Source organism: Eutrigla gurnardus, assembly GCF_963514095.1.
Source record: "Eutrigla gurnardus genome assembly, chromosome: 2".
Classification (NCBI taxonomy): Eukaryota; Metazoa; Chordata; class Actinopteri; order Perciformes; family Triglidae; genus Eutrigla; species Eutrigla gurnardus.
Genome location: NC_139916.1, coordinates 3,429,640 through 3,447,179, shown reverse-complemented (window position 1 = coordinate 3,447,179; position 17,540 = coordinate 3,429,640). Strand labels below are relative to the sequence as shown.

The 17,540-nt window shown below is 42.3% G+C and overlaps 2 protein-coding genes across 2 annotated transcripts; both read left to right on the top strand.

Annotated features, from left to right (window-relative positions):
- The first annotated feature begins 1,648 nt into the window (after positions 1 to 1,648).
- On the top strand, positions 1,649 to 2,556 carry LOC311021225 (guanylin-like). Its single transcript, XM_084021679.1, has 3 exons — positions 1,649 to 1,778; positions 1,928 to 2,114; positions 2,212 to 2,556. Exons 1-3 carry the CDS (start codon positions 1,704 to 1,706, stop codon positions 2,268 to 2,270), a joined length of 321 nt encoding a protein of 106 aa, XP_083877805.1. The 5' UTR covers positions 1,649 to 1,703; the 3' UTR covers positions 2,271 to 2,556.
- Positions 2,557 to 9,269: 6,713 nt separating this feature from the next.
- Positions 9,270 to 11,839, top strand: LOC311027131 (guanylin-like; the record flags this gene model as incomplete). Its single annotated transcript, XM_084030978.1, has 3 exons — positions 9,270 to 9,341; positions 9,466 to 9,652; positions 11,529 to 11,839. The coding sequence occupies 3 exons, from the start codon at positions 9,270 to 9,272 to the stop codon at positions 11,597 to 11,599; spliced, it is 330 nt and encodes a 109-aa protein (XP_083887104.1). The 3' UTR covers positions 11,600 to 11,839.
- Between the last annotated feature and the right edge of the window lie 5,701 nt (positions 11,840 to 17,540).

Sequence of the window (17,540 nt, the reverse complement as noted above, 5' to 3'; positions counted from 1 at the left end):
ATTGTGTTCGAGCAGCTCGTTAAAGACCTCACTGACCCGTCACACACCCTTACACACTTGTGTATGTGGGCGTCCACTCATGAGCGTAGTCAATTGATTTTTATCCGCAGACTCCCGCATGTCCTTGAGAAGCACAGTGATTAGATAGCCTCTTACCGGAAGGTCATGGGTTTGATTCCTGCAGTGTTCTCATAACGGAAGCTAAGAGTACAACACATTAGCGTCTGTAGGTGGTCTATACACGTCCTACACACAGCGTTAAGATGGACCTACCAGCATTCAGGATGGAAACCCGTGTCTTTCATTTACGATGATTAATTCTGAACTGGACGGACTCATTGGCTGAATAAATAAATAAACGTAACTTCATGTTTTCTGCAGTGGAAGCAGGAATAGAAGTCAACTCATCCAGCAGTTTTCAGTAATTACCATGTGATTATTCCACACGAGGACCTAATGAGAGCTCTGGAGACAGCTCTCCATTGGTTGCTGTAAGAATGGCAAAATCTAACCACATTCCTCCCCTAGTAAGCAATATACCGTATACTTTCTTTTAAACGTCATATGATATTGCAATATATACTGAAAACACTGAAATGGGTTTAACTTCTCGGCTCAACATACTTCAACCACAATCATTCATTTAATGGATTAAACATTTGAATCACATTAATCACCATTTGTAAATTAAAAATTCCCATTTTCTCTGTATATTGTTGTGGGAACGGAAGGATAAATGATAGGTGTATATGCACCAGCCTGTATATGCACAAGCCTCTACAAATAGATGCACTGATAACACTTTTTATCAGTACTAATATTTAAATGTCAATACTTGCTGATACAGAGTACTGCTACTTCATAATACAATTACAGTTCTAACAATAACTTTGAAAACATTCAACTTTGTGTTTTCCTGATACAGAGTTTGTAGTAGAGATAATAATGAACTGGTTAACCTGCTGTCAGTCACACTAAATAAATAAATATTAAAGCTCAGAGGAGCAGCTCGTCACTGAAAGGAGAATAATGCTGGTCCACCTTAAAGATCAGCCCAGCTTAAAAGGTCAGCCCACCCTCAAAGAAATTAACGTATATAATAATTTGCATATATATTAGGGCACGTCGGTGTATATATATATATATGTGTGTGTGTGTGTGTGCGCGTGTGTCAACTTTTAAAACTTCTATGTATATTTGTATCAGTGTATTCTTACTCTCGTGTGCTCCCAAATAAACAAATGAAATAAAGATGATCCTCAGGTCTGTCAGGCATTCCAGCGCATCAACCAAAGTTCAGTCGTTTGCATAGTGTGAGTAACTTTCTAGTGCTCTCTAGTAACAATGGGGGCTCGGCGCGGCTCCGTCGTCTCCAACAGAGGAACTGGTAACTGTTTAACTAAACGAGAAGTGTGATCAATTCATCAACACTAGAGCTACTGGGGGGGTCTATAAAATATAATCAGATGAGGCCTGAAGGAGGATTTATGAATTCCCCTTTACAACCCCGGTCACTACTCATTAACCCGTGAGAAAAAACTTTGCTCCCATTTGTAGTCCCCGTGGTCACATGACCGCCGGGCTGCAGGGCAGGACTGTTTAAAAGCGAGCCTGTGGACGGAGGGAAGGTAGACACCGAGCTGAACGCCTACCCAGCACATCAACAGCAAAGCAAACCAGACAAACCGCCGTCATCTGCCACTATGAAGGCCGCACTCGCCACCATCACCGTCCTCGTCCTGGCCCTCGGCTGGACCTCTGACGCTGTGCAGGTTGAAGTAAGTGCATCACTTTACATTTACGACTGTAGGTTCTCTATGAACTTGCATTCTTTACTCTCATAGATTTGACACATTCGAACTGATGCTACCTTCTGGTCGGGTTGTACAGTTGTTTTTAACACCAGCATCCTTTCTTTCTTTTCAAGGAGAATGGATTTTCCTTCTCTCTGGAAGCCGTGAAGAGGCTCCAGGAGCTGGCGGAGAGCAGCGGTGCTGCTGGACAACAGAGCCCACGACTCAGGGCGAGCACTGCCTCCCTCTGCCCACTGCTCCCGCAGGAGTTCCTGCCACTCTGTAGGCAGAGGGGAGCGTCCAATTCCCTGGCCAGACTAGGTGAGACCACAATATCTATATTCATCAGTGTCTGTGATGGAGGTTTTGAGCTGTGCACAGGTAAAGATCGGTTTTAATGTTTATTTTTGTATTTCAGCCATGGTTCCCATGGACGTCTGTGAGATCTGCGCCTTTGCTGCGTGCACCGGCTGCTAAACGAATCCAAACAAGCCAAAAACATCTTGCCAAGCTTAAGACTTTTTGATTTTTCTCCTTCTCCTCAAATGACTGATGACTTTATGTCCTGACTAACTTTATACATTTAGAAGTCGCTTTTAGAAATTATTTTTAAAAGCAAGAAGAAAAATTAGACAAACCGAGGTATGTTTTTTCTTTTTTTGCAAACTGTTACTTTGTAGCGTTTTTACCAATTTCTTATCATACATTGTATTTTTGGAATTGACACTGTTTGTTACATTTCTATTTGACCAAGATTGTACTGTATACATATTGAAAAGTTTCTTTTTCCCCTCTTATATTTCTTCTTTTTTTATTAACATTGTTTTGAATAAAAAGCTTTCATTCACGTATATGTACATTGTGGTATTTCTGGCAAATTCAAACATATCACTTTTTCTACCTGCAGTTTATTCCTAGTTGTAGAAAAAGTCCACTTATAACGGACTTAAAGCTGCTTTAACTGAGTTTTGGCCGACGGCTACAAGGCCACTAGATCACCGATTTCTTATATTAGGATTCAGACATCAGCAGACACAGTGATGAGATGCTCCCACATACAGAAATAACTTAACACTACAGATAGAATGTGCCTCACCTTCATACATGTGATCCATCCTATTGTCGCTTGAGACTTCATTCTTTTTCATGGATTTGAGTTTGCTCTCTCTGTATTTGGGTCTTTTTGTTGTGTAGCGAGATGAGCCTCCCAAATTTGCACCCAAAATGCTGTGAAAAACATTCATTTACGATTTCTAACGCAGCCTCCATGATTTTTAACCGGGAGTATATGCTGGAGTATTATCAGATTGCTGAAATATGGTCCGTAATTTTCACAGGATTAACATCCCAGACGACTTCTGCATTATTACAAATAACTAGAGTTCCCCCACGCAATACGAGTCCAGTGCATAGAGTGCTTAAGTCAATATTTGCTTTACTTTTAGCTCTGTTTTGTTCTCCTCCTGGGGCAAAAAATCAGATACGAGCTGCTGAACTTTCTTCAAGAGCTCGTCGAGCGCTAACTTTTCCTTTCTGTGGGTTTGTTGCCACAGAAGGCAGGTTCATGCAGTTCGTAGGGATTTTGTCTGTATATGTTGTTTGCCTTCAATCCTTCCTCGCCCTCCATACGGCCTCAAATATATATGTGCATGATCAATGTGCTGAAGAATTTATTCTATGTATCTCTATCTGACTCAGCCAAACTACCTCATTATAGTGATGAACTGTCAGTTCAGGGCAGCGGTGGAGTCTTTCTCTGCAAACCCGCTCCGACACTTGCAATACACTCGCAGCCTTGATGAAGGTATAGATCATTAATGTAATTCTGAGTGTGCATAATCAGAGTCATATGAATGTATAGGCTACAGTACACGCTGTACAGAACAGTAAGTATCCGCAGTGATGCCTTCAAGGTAAATTCATGTTTTTCTTGCTTTGTTGTGGGGAAAGAACATTTCTTTGTATGTTTCTGCAAACCACGGGGGGTAAAGTAAGTCAGTGTCGATGTTTCATATCAAGCCTTTCAGAATCGCACAATGCCACGTGATTAATGTTGGTCGACAACATGGACCACTTATCCAAACAATGGTTTGTGTTCAAATAATAGCTGAACAACCGTTACTATGTAACTAGCGTAAAGACATAGCAACTTTCTTTCGTATCAAGTGTAAGTGCGTTACGACCCTAAAGTCAGCCTTTTCAACAAACGGCAGTCTCCTGGGTGAAAGTCCTGTTTGTCTCAGTGGACCTTCTTGCTACTTATACTTATTATACCACATAACTTAATAATAACGGCCAAATATCCTGCATCATGCTTGTCACTTGCTTTGACCGAATACAAAATCTTTTTCTTTTCTTTTTTTTCATATCTGGGTTGTTAAACATTCAATGCCATCGGTTGGTATTTACTAGTGTTGTCACGATACCAACAACACATGTTGGTACCGGTACCAACATGTGTTTCGGTACTTTTCGATACTTTTCGATACTTTTTCAAATAAAAAGTGAACGCAAAAAATGTCATTACTGACTTTATTTTAAAGGAGTCATCACCCGGAAATCGCAATTTCTCTTGTTAAAAGATGCATATCTGTGTTTGACCTCAGTTGAAACTTGCCTGAAAGGCTGGAGTTTGAAAGTGGCGCCGTTTTTTCGCTTCTGCTCTTTTTCCGAACAGGAATAGCACACAAGGGTGTGCATTCCTAAAGCACGAGATTTTGATTCTGCGCCTTCGGTGACGTCACCGTGGCGGCTACTTGCATAAGCCCACCCCTCTTTCACCACCCAACCCCGCCCCGTCCGCTACCTGAAATCGCCGAAGCGCCGCCATTATGTTTTGGAGTCTGCATGCAGGCAAGCCCCCCCGGCTCTGTCCTTCCTGCGGCGAATCAACGCGCGCCTCATTACATATTATACAATGCACATCCGGACCAGTCAAAACCTCGCGCGTAATCTCGCGTGATAAAATCGCGGTACGAAAAAGGGTCAGAACAAGCTCAATGTTTGATTACATTTTTTTATTTTTTTTCTAATAAGTTTTACGAATTGATCCAAAGCGATCCAAGGGGGGCTGGATACGTATAAAACCAGGTGATGACTCCTTTAATAGAAAATCTTAGAACAATAACATATTAATCAGCAAACAAAATAAAATACCACAAAGACAAGCTTTTCTAATGCACACAATTTTAAAAATGTTAAAATATAAATACAATAATATAATATATAATAATATAAATGAACCAGCTCTTTTTTTTTTCTTCCAGAGCTACTTTTGTTAAGAGTGAAGGAGGGTGGCGCTTGCTTTTAGCACTGAATGTGGCTTTTCTTCCTGAGTAAATGACCTGTCGTTCCCTGAGCTCAGTGTGCAGGTCTGGGTGCTGGTCCTTTAAGTGTTTGGCTAAGTCGGAGGTGTTTCAGCCGTTAGCCATGCATGTTTTAAACACCGTTTACACAGTGGTGCGTCGGCGTTAACTGCCTCGCTTTGCGCATTTGTTTTAAGCTAAAGTACGGCCATATCGCACTTCGCGGCGCTGGTTTGTCCGCAAGTTGCGGCGTGGTGACGGTTGCAGCAGCCATTCTCCTCTCCGTGCTTCTCTCTCTCTCGCTCTCCAAGCTTCCTCCTGCTCCGTTTGTTGTTCCAGTCCACGCTGCTTGCTAACTTGCTAGCGGTTTCGTCCGGCTTGCTTGCTTTTTCCTTTTATCTCTCCAAGCTGCGGCTCGCTCCTCGTCCTCTCAGCTGTAGTTACAACGCGGTGACGTCACGTGGCGAGTTTGCCGCGCTGTTGCGGGCGCTGCCGGCGGCGCTGCAAGTACCGGTCCCGTCCAAATGCAATATAGTACCGTTTTAAATGCCTCAGTACCCCGGTACCAAATTAGTACCGGTATACCGTGCAACCCTAGTATTTACTAATGGTATTAAACTTCTTTTTTCTTACTCATCTTATTATTTACAAAAATAATGTTTGACCAGCTTTATGCAATAATATACATACAGTATATATAAATCAATTGTAAAATGTCAGAAAATATAGAGCTTTAGTGGCGGTTTGGTGTTGAAAAATGTCTTTAGTGTGCTTGTGTGACAACAAAGGCGGTTTCCCCTCAGCTGTAGAGACGAGGATTGGCTTTTCCTCTGGGTTCTGGATTATGGGATGTCATATTATCGACACGCTGCTGCCTCTGATGCTCCTATGGATTCGCTCTCCACTTGTTTCACAGGTTCATTACAACACTCACCACACACGTTGGTTTAAGTTGATCGACCTCTGCCTTCACAGCCACATAACCAACCAGTGGTTCTATTTATGTGCAAATGGCCCTCGCTGGTAAACGACCACGTGTCATGACCCATGTTGGCCAGCGGGTGGGCAAAGCTCCCGGAGCACTGAGCCTGTACTTCATTATTAGGGCCCGAGCGCCGACAACGTCGGGCAGCGAAGCCCTATTGAAATGCGAATGTTTTTTATTATTATTATTCTTATTTTTCTGCCACTTTGCGTGCCATTTTGGGGGCCTTAGCAAAATAATTAGCTTACCAAATTTGGTGTGCTAATAGAAAACGGCGAAAATTTTGATATTTTAAAGGTTTCATAGTTGGCCACAGAAAAGTGGCTCGCTAGCGCCACCTAACGCAAAGAAGGATGGCCAGCTCACACCGTAACTCCAATTAACTTGAAATTTTGCACAGATATGCAGATCCGTGAGCTCTACAAAAAATTAAATTATGGCACCAAAGTCCGCCTACCGAAATTTTCCGCCATTTTGAATTTTGTGAAAAACGCCTTTTTGCTAATTCCTCCTAAACCGTAGATCAGATTCTCACCAAATTTGCTGTGCATCATCATTAGACCAAGCTGGTCAAGTGCTATCAAAAGCTTTGTATAATGTCGTTGCATTCAGAAGTTATTAGCCAATGAACGTCAGAGGGGCGGGGCTCTAAAAATCAATACACATAACTCCACAATATTTAACCTAATCATCATTAAACTTGCAGATTATGTTGACATATGTCCCTGGAACATATCCTGAAAGTTTTATTAAAATTGACCACTCGGGGGCGCTACAGTAAATCAGCCATTTTTCAATTGTAAGGTTTGTATTTTAACTGACTCCTCCTACACCGTTGATCCGATTCCTACCAAACTTTTTGAGCCTGTTCTAGAGGCCTCGACGATTAAAAATGATCAAAAGGTCTTACATAAATCCTACGGGAGCGCAATTACGGCACCCTGAACATGGACGAATTTCATGCTTTGCCACAATACTCTAAACTGTTATAACTTCAGTGTCCATTGTCCGATCATGTTCAAACTTCTCACATTTGATGAGAATCCCACCCTGAACACGTCTGCACTGCAATTTTGACTCACAATCAGAGCGCCACCTATTGGCGACATGAAATATCATGTTTTTACACCCGTATAAGGTCAGAGTGTCGTGGAACTTTGCACCCCAGTCAAGCGTGATGACTTCAATCATCTGATACAATGATCAACACGACGATTAAGGCAAAAGAGAGGACTCAGGCAAGGGACGACCGGCAACGTGGTGGTGGCCGGGGACGACCCGCGCCGTGGCTGTGGCCGGGGACGACAGGCGCCAGCCGTGGCGGTGGCCGGGGACGACCCGAGCCGTGGCGGTGGCCGGGGACGACAGGCGCCAGCCATGGCGGTGGCCGGGGACGACCCGCCCCGTGGCGGTGGCCAGGCCAAGCGGTCCGACACGTCAGGCGGCCGTAGCACTAACCGAGTTACGTGCCATGCGAGGGCCCGTTATCACTGCTCGCAGTTTTAATTATTAACTGAATCCACCTACACCGGTTGTATCGGTTGTGTTTTTCTACCAAACTGTTTAAATCCTATTACCATCAAAAAACAGGTTTGCTTCTTCATCCTACCTGTATAAATAAAGGTTAAATAAATAAATTATACACCAATCAAGAGATTTATGAGAGCACTGAATGCTTTCTTGTAATATCCCACACGTCAACCCATGCAGAAAGTTGCATTCAAATCATATTCCATACAAATCCCATCAACATATAATTTGTCTTTTATAAAAGGACTCCTTTTTGCACATTGTCTTTCACCTGGTCACGCCAGAAACAAAGATCCCTTTCACACACAAAGCTGTGGATTATATGTCATTACTGCATTGTGCTGAAAGTTATTTCTGCTCCGGGATTTGACCATTATGTGTCGCATAACCTGACTTTTCCAATTATTAATGCCTGAGAATTGGATTTATGTCCCACATTTTAGTTTTGACCTTTTAATGGGACAAATCGTGCTTTAACTGTATTTATTTTCCAGTATTTCACCAGTTTGCATGTTTGATCAGCGTTTGGTAGACCCTTTCTTAGATCTTATATATGATCTTAAAGCTTCCCTGTGAGGTTTGTGAGGGTTATATAATTTGCAATCGTCTTTTATTGATTTTCCCGACAATCTTTGTGCAGTTACCTCATTGATTTCCATTAACAGCTACTGTTTGAGTGTCTTTTATCATGTGATGCATTAAGCTACAAAGTCAAAGATTATATATAGAGGTTTAATGTTTGTATTCTGGTGGTCTACTATGTATGCATGCTTTGTTTCTTTTACACTGCCCATCAATTTTTATCTCCTTGCCTCTTTGGCCCCTTTGTAGAATAAAACAGGAAAAGCAAAGTCTGTCTCCGAGCTTTCATAAATAAATAAATAAATAAGAAAGCTTGAAGTCTTGATTTCCTATTTCAACTCAGCGGAGTGAAACCTTCCGAAAAATGGTAGAAATTGAGCCTTTGATGTGACTTCCGACACAAAGCCTCCGAGTTCAGACAGCGAGGCTGAAACTCATTGTTGGCGGAGGAGCTCCAGACTGTGACTCACGATGACGTCGCGCAATTTAACTCTTATCTAAGTTAGACTCGAGCCTCTTTTTTAGCGTATTTCTCTGATTTTTAAGTATGTGAAAGTATATATTTTGAATTGAAGTGACGCTCCACCATTTAAATCAAGTTGGTTAAAGGTGCATTAAGGTGAATTCTTTTGTCGCCCCCCCTTAAAAGAAAAAGTTTCCATGGTTGTGGTTTTGCAAATATCACAGCTGTGCAAACAAGCGATATGTACGCATTCGGCCGTCTCCTTATCAGACACCTATGTGACAAATATCTGTGGGAGAGCAACCACGGCGGGAGATTTATTGGGTGGCAATGAGGCATCGGATGCGCAGGCATGACACCCAAAGTCGACGGAGAAGGATTGTGCTGACAGAAAGAGGTTGTAAACAAATCCAGAGGATAGTGGTTATAAACTTTAAAAAAAAAAGAGGATCTAAAGAACTCGCTGCTAGGCAAACCTTAAGGTTATCTTTGACCAGTCCCCACCTTGTCTTTGTTAATAAATCACTGGGCTAATCTGTCCGGGCCCCGTTATATAAGAGGCCAAGGAGACGCACAGCGAGCACAGAAGAAACTGAGGCATCATCTGAAAAATGAGAGTGGTCGGCGTCGTCCTCGTCGTGTTGCTGTGTTTGTGCAGAGAAGCTGCAGGTGTGCAGGTTCAAGTGAGTGTTGCTCTCATGAAATACTGGAATCTTATCAAGGTTCTTTTTTTGTTTCTGTCTTTGCTTAGAAATGGAAGTTTTCTTTCTTCTTTCTCCTTGCTTTGCTCCTCCTCGCCCCCACCAGGTTGGAGACCAGAGCTTCCCCTTGGAGGCGGCGAAGCAGCTGAAGGAGCTGATGGATTTGGACGACCACGTCAACCCCCGCCTCGCCGAGACCAGCGTCACGGCCGTCTGCTCCAACCCTCTCCTGCCGCTGGTCTTTGTGCCGGTGTGTCAAGGGAAAGGAGCCGGCGTCGTCTTCTCCGAACTGGGTGAGGAGAACACGGAAATATCTAAAACATTCTGCCGTCACAGCGTGGGCCTCTAAAGTCTCCCTTTTTTTATTGTGTTGACACAACTTGCAATATTTTTCCAACTGTGGCACTCAGCCCCCGAGGCCATTAGCTCCTAATGAAGAATTAAATATTCACAAATATTTTTTAAACCGCTTAATCATTTCTTAAAAAACAGCAGGACACTTGTAGGAAACATTCCTCAAAGTGGAGTGAATGATGCGTTTGTTTGGGCCCTATTTTTTCACCTGTGGATTGATACATATTTGGTGCACTGCTGAGTTTTAACGACTGAGATGGAGCGTATGTGTGATTTATTTCAAATTAATTGTTGTTCATGAGAAAATTACCTTCTTCATCAATGTGTCTTTGTTTTTAATAGCTTTTGGGTGCCAATGCACGTCAGAGGGGGAATAAGTCATATCAGGCGACAGTGACACCGCTTGTGTGTCAATTCATTATTAGTTTTGGCGTTTTAATTAGTTGAACTTAGAATATCTCCAAATATTTCCTTTTAACTACGAGGCTGCTGTAGTGTAGCAGCTGGTTAGCTTAGCGTTTAGACTGGGAATGGGGAACTGCTATCCTGGATCTTAAGAAGAAAAATCATAAAACTTGCCTTTCAGCACCCTTAAAGCTTGCTAATCAATAAGTTATATCTTGTTTTTAGTTGTTTTTTTATTTGCACAACAATCCATACAGTCATGAGTCGGATTGATCTTCTCATCTAATGCTGCGTTCCAGAACACTCGGAAATCATAAGATTTCTGACCTCCTAGAAGTTGTGCAGTGGAATGCCACCCAAGGTTGTAGTTGCTTCTTGTTAGACTTCACGAGCAATAACAGCTCACTTTGTAAACCATCAACTAAAACAACATAGTTTGCTAGCATTCAATTAAACAATGCATGCTTTCATAGAAAACCCGCTCCGCGTGCGAATCTCCAACATTATTTGGGAGCTCGGTAAACGGACGTCTCTACATGTCGGCCCTGTGATAGACTGGCGACCTGTCCAGGGTGTACCCTGCCTTCGCCCAATGACAGCTGGGATCGGCTCCAGCCCCCCCGTGACCCTGAATACAGGATAAGCGGTAGAAAATGGATGGATGGATGGTAAACGGACGCTGAAATGTCTTCCTTGCACAATAGTCTGGAAAAACATAAAAACGATGTAGAGTTGGATCATGTGTGTGCTCGCCAAAGAAATGTGCTATGTCATTGTTTTGTCTACGTTTGCACCTGAACACCTCGGAGGTCGCCACTTGAGTGTTCCACCTCCGAATGTCACAGCAAGAAGAAGCAAAAAAAGCATGTTTTTTTTCTCCAAAATGTCAAACGATTTCCTTCTAATAACCGACCTGCTCTTCAGCATCAATGTCAACATTGTCAAATTCACACAGGAAACAATCTCACAGGGTGGGGGGGGCAGCGTTTAATCAACGGCTGCATCACTCAGACGTGCACTCGCTCTCCGACTTCAGATTAAAGGTGGTGACAGCAGGCGTACGCGCCTCCATTAGTTCGCTTGAATGGATTCCTGAAAATTCACCGTTTACACCGTCGTGCCACAGCACACATCCTGCTACTGCCGCGCCATAAAGCGGGCGTGGATTCGATAATGCCAGACGAGAGGCCCGTGAAAAGGCCGTTCAAAGGGGCTTCAGGGGCTATTAAAGCTCATTAGACACAAACGGCACCCTTGTTTCCGTGTTGAGACGGATACGGATCCCATTATCAATATCAGCAAGCGTTTCATCGGAGTTTAAAGCTGGCCCTCGGGTGGCACGAAAACACATTTTCGGTCAGATGAATATTTATGTTTGTGTTTCTTTTTCTCTCTTTTGCACGTTCACAGTGTTAATCATCACGGCTTCGGATCCTTGTGAGATATGTGCCAGTCCCGCCTGCTTCGGGTGTCTGGACTGAGGCTGCCATCTGCCAAACACACGTCGGCCCCCGAGAGCCTCTGGGGTCGTTGTCCTCTATAGTTCTTCCGTATTTATGTGTGTATACAGCATTGGCAAAACACCGTCCTGTCACCTAGCAACCGAAGCCAGACGTGGGGGTCTCAAAGGCTCAGCGGAAGTAGTGCATTTTTAATAGATAAGTAAATACATTTATTTAACCAATACATTAACGCTATCGGCTACTTTGCCCCTCATCAGTAAAGTAAAGCACAAGTTCTGTCTATTTGGATTGTGACTTTTTGTAACTTTTATCTATTGAGTCTCATGCAGCTTCTTGATAATAAATAAATAAAAAAATGTCTTTTTCAGTGTCTTTGTGCACACACACATGCAGGGTGTATGCTGTTTCAAAGCTATCAATGGGGGGGAATAAAGGACAGCAAATGGCAAGTGAGAGAGAATGAAGGCTGTCACCGATTCCACTTTGCAAATAAAATATTGTTTATTTAGCGGAAGAATCACTCGATTGAAAGAATGTTAACACGCTCTGCTGCAAAGCTGACTCTGTGCACTCTCCTCCTCCTCCTCCTCCTCCTGTGGTTTCAGACATCTGTCTTTATCTTATCAAACAAAGAGAGGGGCGGTTATTTGTGTTGCCGGCGCTCTCTGTAACCTATCAAACGGCTGTGATGTGACGCGTGGGAAATCTTCTCCCACATTTGTACATCTGATTTTTTTTCCCGAAAGAATTAGTCAACTAGAGAAGATACTTTATGGACCAATGAAATGTGCATCACTGACATCGGTGACCTGCTCTCCCACGCCGTGCCATTAAACACATCACACTCATAATTATTAAGACAAAACTCCACAGCCACATATACACGCCAGCACATCCATCCGCTATTTAAAAACCCAGAATCAAGGTCAAATTAAAGCCTTGATTGGTTGCTTGAGGATTTTCTGCACCGTGGGGAGAAAAAAAAACCGATAGTTTAATGGATCAGTTAATGGACCGGTCTAATGAAAGGGATCAACCTCGGCAAACGCTGTGCTTAATCGCTCGCGGCTGATTGTTTGCCCTCCGTAATGTGCATTAAAATAATTAGAAATAAAGCTGAATCCTATTTCTTTTTTTCCACTGGGGTATTGACTTACACAAACAACTATTAAATGAATGGCAATGCAAAGGTGACATATTCAAAACATTTTGTTTTATGTTTCAAACCCAGCTTCTTCTTTTTTTGTAGTCTCAGTTGGTTTCAGGAAAGTTAAAAATCAGTATATTCATGATAACACTTTAATCAAAGTAACTTTATTAGTCAAGGGTTTCATATAAACAGTTTCAAATAAACAGAAATAGAGTAGTTAAAATAATCCAAATTATTATAGTTTTTAAAACTAAGGACAGATGGATTAAAGAAAATAAAACCAACACAATTGTGAAACAATTCCATGTCGACTAAGATTAGTTTTTTTTTTCTAAACAGACACGGAGGCGACGGTTTAAACGAAGGCGGAAGTAGCGGGGAGTGAGACCTCTCGCCTCCTCGGCCCCTTCTAGAGAGCGCGTGACGACCTCTGGCGGTCGTCACGCGACGTCACAACGTTCCAAAAATGTAAATGTTGCAAAAAAAAAAAAAAAAGAAAGAAACAAGAAATGCAAACATGGGCAGCCGTAACGTTATGTAACCTTAAATTGGGGTTTTGATACAGAACTTTTGTAGTCTCTCTGACCACGTGTCTCTTTGTCTAAGATTATGTTAATGATGGGCTGAAGTCACGTGGCTCGTTGGTCTAGGGGTATGATTCTCGCTTAGGGTGCGAGAGGTCCCGGGTTCAAATCCCGGACGAGCCCTCCCTTTTTCTGACCTGTATGTTTGTGCATCAGGCTGAAATCCAAATATCTCTTTTTATGTCACATTAGTTTGCTTAAATTACTATAAAGTAAAGAAAACATAAAAACGTAAACACCCCGAAAAGATAGAAACAAAAGTTATGTCCATAAATACAAACAATAAACAAAGGCAGTTTCCAGTTTCTCAAACATGAGGATTTACACATTTATGACATATAAAAGAATAATTTATGATGCAGTAAATCTGAAAATAATCATCAGATCATACATGATGAAACTTTATATATTTATTTGACAGCCATATACTTTTCAGATTAAGATTTTGTAACGCAAAACCAACTTTCTGTTTTATATACAGTATGCATTGTAATGTATTGTATTAACCGGCACTACAGTAGTTAAACAGGTCACCTAGGATGCCAGCTACACCATTAACAGTTCCCTTAAACCCTGAATTATATAATATTGCAGTAAAAAAAAACATTTTTGCTATTCGCTATATATAGTTATACTTCTGTACTTCTGTCCAGTGTGCTCATCCCTCTAAACTCCCACCAGAGGGCAGTGTTCACTAAAGTTTTTGTTTACATTCTGCAGACTTCATGGCATGTTGGTAGCATAAACATGAACATATGCGCTGCACACATCTATTATCTTCATGCAATTGTTCAGTTATCTATTTTTATATTAAAACTAAATTTGTTGGATGCTGCTATGAGAATAAAAAAATAGCATTTTCACCTCAACAACATTCTGAACTGACTGTGTTCTTTCTCCTTGTTATTAAAAGGAAAAAGGGACATCTTGAGAAGTAAACATCTTGACATTGCATACTTGCAATAACACGATGATCCCTCCTCCTCTCCCTTCTCCCGAGGAGCCTTGAGAAAGTGGTGAGATTCCTTCTTAAGTTATTTAATCTCCCCACATCTTGAGTGTTTTATTTTCACAGCTTGTTTTATATGGAGAAGAAAAACCATCCCTCCATCCCCCATTTGGTTATAGGCAGACTACTTAATCCTGTTGGGGGGGGGGGGGGGTCAAGCTGCTGGAGTTTATCCCAGTGTGCCCGTTGAGTGTGATGACAGCCTGTGTTAGAGCCAACAAACAGACATTCACACCCAAGATTTTGTTCCCATGTCACCTACCGTGCATTGTCTTGGACTGTGGGAGTATGTGTGTGGGTGGTGACTCTTTAAGGCCACTCCCCCCTCCCCTTGCTCGTGCAACACATTTTCACCCCCCAACGCTTTAGTGAGTTGCCCTGGGCTCCGAACCGTGACCCCCTTCATACCCCTCTAGGGTCAGTTCCCCGCGGTTACCTGCATCGTGTCTTTTTCAAAATAAAAGTCACCCCTCAAACGTAGTTTCCGCTCATTACTTCCACAAAGTCGAGGGCTGCAGCTCTCCAATATTCCACTAATCTATTGATTATTCCATTGATTCACTGAATAACAGATACTTTTTGCTTTATTATTAATGAGTAATAGTAATTATTAAAAAAGAATGGTTGGATTGTTTCCCCTAGAAAAATCGTTTTTATTGCTCAAGGAAAAACGATATTAGTTGCCAATTATAGTCCATTTAAGTGCAATTTTGTGAGTTGTAGTTACCGGTCCATTGAACACAGTTCAACAGTGTTTCCCAAACTGTTCTTCTGGGATCCAACTTTTTAAAAATGTCGACCCATTGTGAGCCAGTTCACGATAGGCCAAACTGCATCTATAGAGCGTGAGAACAGCAAACTTAACCTTCCTGATCATCTCATATTATCACAAACAGGCAAACCAGCCATTCAGAAGAGATGTACCTTTTGATAAAGTTAACGGGTTCTTGTTTGTTGCCTCTCATCAGGTAAACAAACAGTATGTCAGCCTATCGCATCAGATTCAATGTTATAAGTAGGCTACAGATATTACAACCATCAGGTTCCCTCCTGTGGCTCAAAGGTGTACTGCAGACTTAATGTTATGGAAGATATACTGCACATTTATTTGGCGACCCTCATAAAATGTCCTGCAACTCACCTTTAGGTCCTGAACCAGTCTTTGGGAAAGACTGCCGTGTTTTCATTTGCATATTATGTATCGCATTAGAAAGCCTTTTATATAAACGGCAACATTTCTATAACATTTCTTCACTTTTTTTGTGGAAAGAGTTGATGCGCTAAATGTACATTTAAGAGCGTATTTTGATGATTATCCAGATATGAAATTTTCATATCGTCCCAAGCCTAGTAGCAGCTATGCTAACGAATGCATCTTACCGTACATGAATGCAGGTAACCACGCTAGTCCTCACACTTTTACATCACATTAAATTACACTTCATTTCAAGCAGCTACATATACGATTGGCAGAGTGTCTGACTGATTTCAGCTACACTTAATATTTGACTTTACATATTTACAAATCATTTTAATACGGTAACTTTGCCAGTAGTCCCGGCCGGGTCTCCACCGATATTTTCCACTGTAATCAAGGGATAATCCCACTTTATAGCCAGATGGACAAATAGGATTCTTGGTTTCAGCTGCATGGGATTACCTTCTGATTAGAAAACATGTTTTGTAACTGATACTAAAAGGATCTCTAGTGGACGTTCAGAGAATCCATGTGGTACACAACTATTTGTTATGCAAAGACGTGTAATGGGAATTTTGGATGTTTGTACTTTATAATCAGAATATTTGTCAGGCCAGACGTCGATCTGCATCTCCTCATCTGACTGTTATGCTATGACGAAAATGAATGCCTGTTTGTAGATGATATGAACATGAGTGCCACATTGACATAAGATCATTTCAGGACTATGACGCCTGTGTTCTGTAAATCCTGACCTTGCCTGTACATCTTGTCTTTGTAAGATAGGACATGATCCGTCCTTTGTCCATGGTTCCTCCTCCTTAAAAGGGAGATTGTTGTTGGACTCAGGGTCGTTCCTGCTGATTCTGAACCTTTGCATCAGAAGGCAAGGGGTGACCAGTCCCTCCTCTGCAGATGAGAATACTTAGTGGAATAAACCTCGGAGAAAAAGCTGATCCTGGTTGTTGATCTTTATTGGGCAGATTCATTTTTCCACAACAGATGAAAAGAAGGTATATATGGGCTATATGTTATACTGTGTATAAGAACGTAGTCATGGCGCAGACTGATCTCACGCCAACTCGTATGCCATTATGGCGTGTTATCACTACGCACAATCGCCTTTTCGCGTGTTTGTCAACGCTAGAGGGCGCTGACAAACACGCGGATGTGATGGGTCGTTTCGCTAGAGGGCGCTGACAAACACGCGGATGTGATGGGTCGTTTCGCTAGAGGGCGCTGACAAACATGCTGATGTGATGGGTCGTTTCGCTAGAGGGCGCTGACAAACACGCGGATGTGATGGGTCGTTTCGCTAGAGGGCGCTGACAAACATGCTGATGTGATGGGTCGTTTCGCTCAAAACATACGCATACACGCGGATAGCTGGAATTGCATACAGATAACACGCCACAGGAAGTGGCGTGTATATTTATTACGAAAAGTCACGATGCCACGTTGCATGGTGACGTCATGACTACATTCGTTTGTTCGACTACAGTTTTGATGCCTCGAGTTCAGCATTTAGGCAGTCGCAATCTTGGATTTTCTGCAACCAATGAAAGGAAGTGACCATATTTGGACTGCACAGGAGCGACGTGCGGATCTGACGAACACAAACGGCAGAGCAGTAGCCTTACTGGATCTGGATCCATCTGGATTCTGGTGTGTGACGCTGCTGATAAAGTTAGCTACATAATTCAAGGTCAGCTTTACAGCCAACAGTTCAAGTCATCTTAGTAGCTAACTGCATTGTTAGCGTGGTGGCAACGTTTTGGTAGCGGTAGCTGACTCTAAATGGACCATAATGTACTAAATGAACATCATGCTGGATTGAAGAAGACTTGAAACTAGAGATTGAGACCATAAACTCATGTTTACAATGTTTACTGAGATAATACATCAAGAGAGAAGTAGGACCATTTTCTCATAGACTTCTATACAACCAGAGAGGAGTCGCCCCCTGGTGGCCAGCAGAGATAATGCAAGTTTAAGGCACTTCAACTTTGGCTTCACTT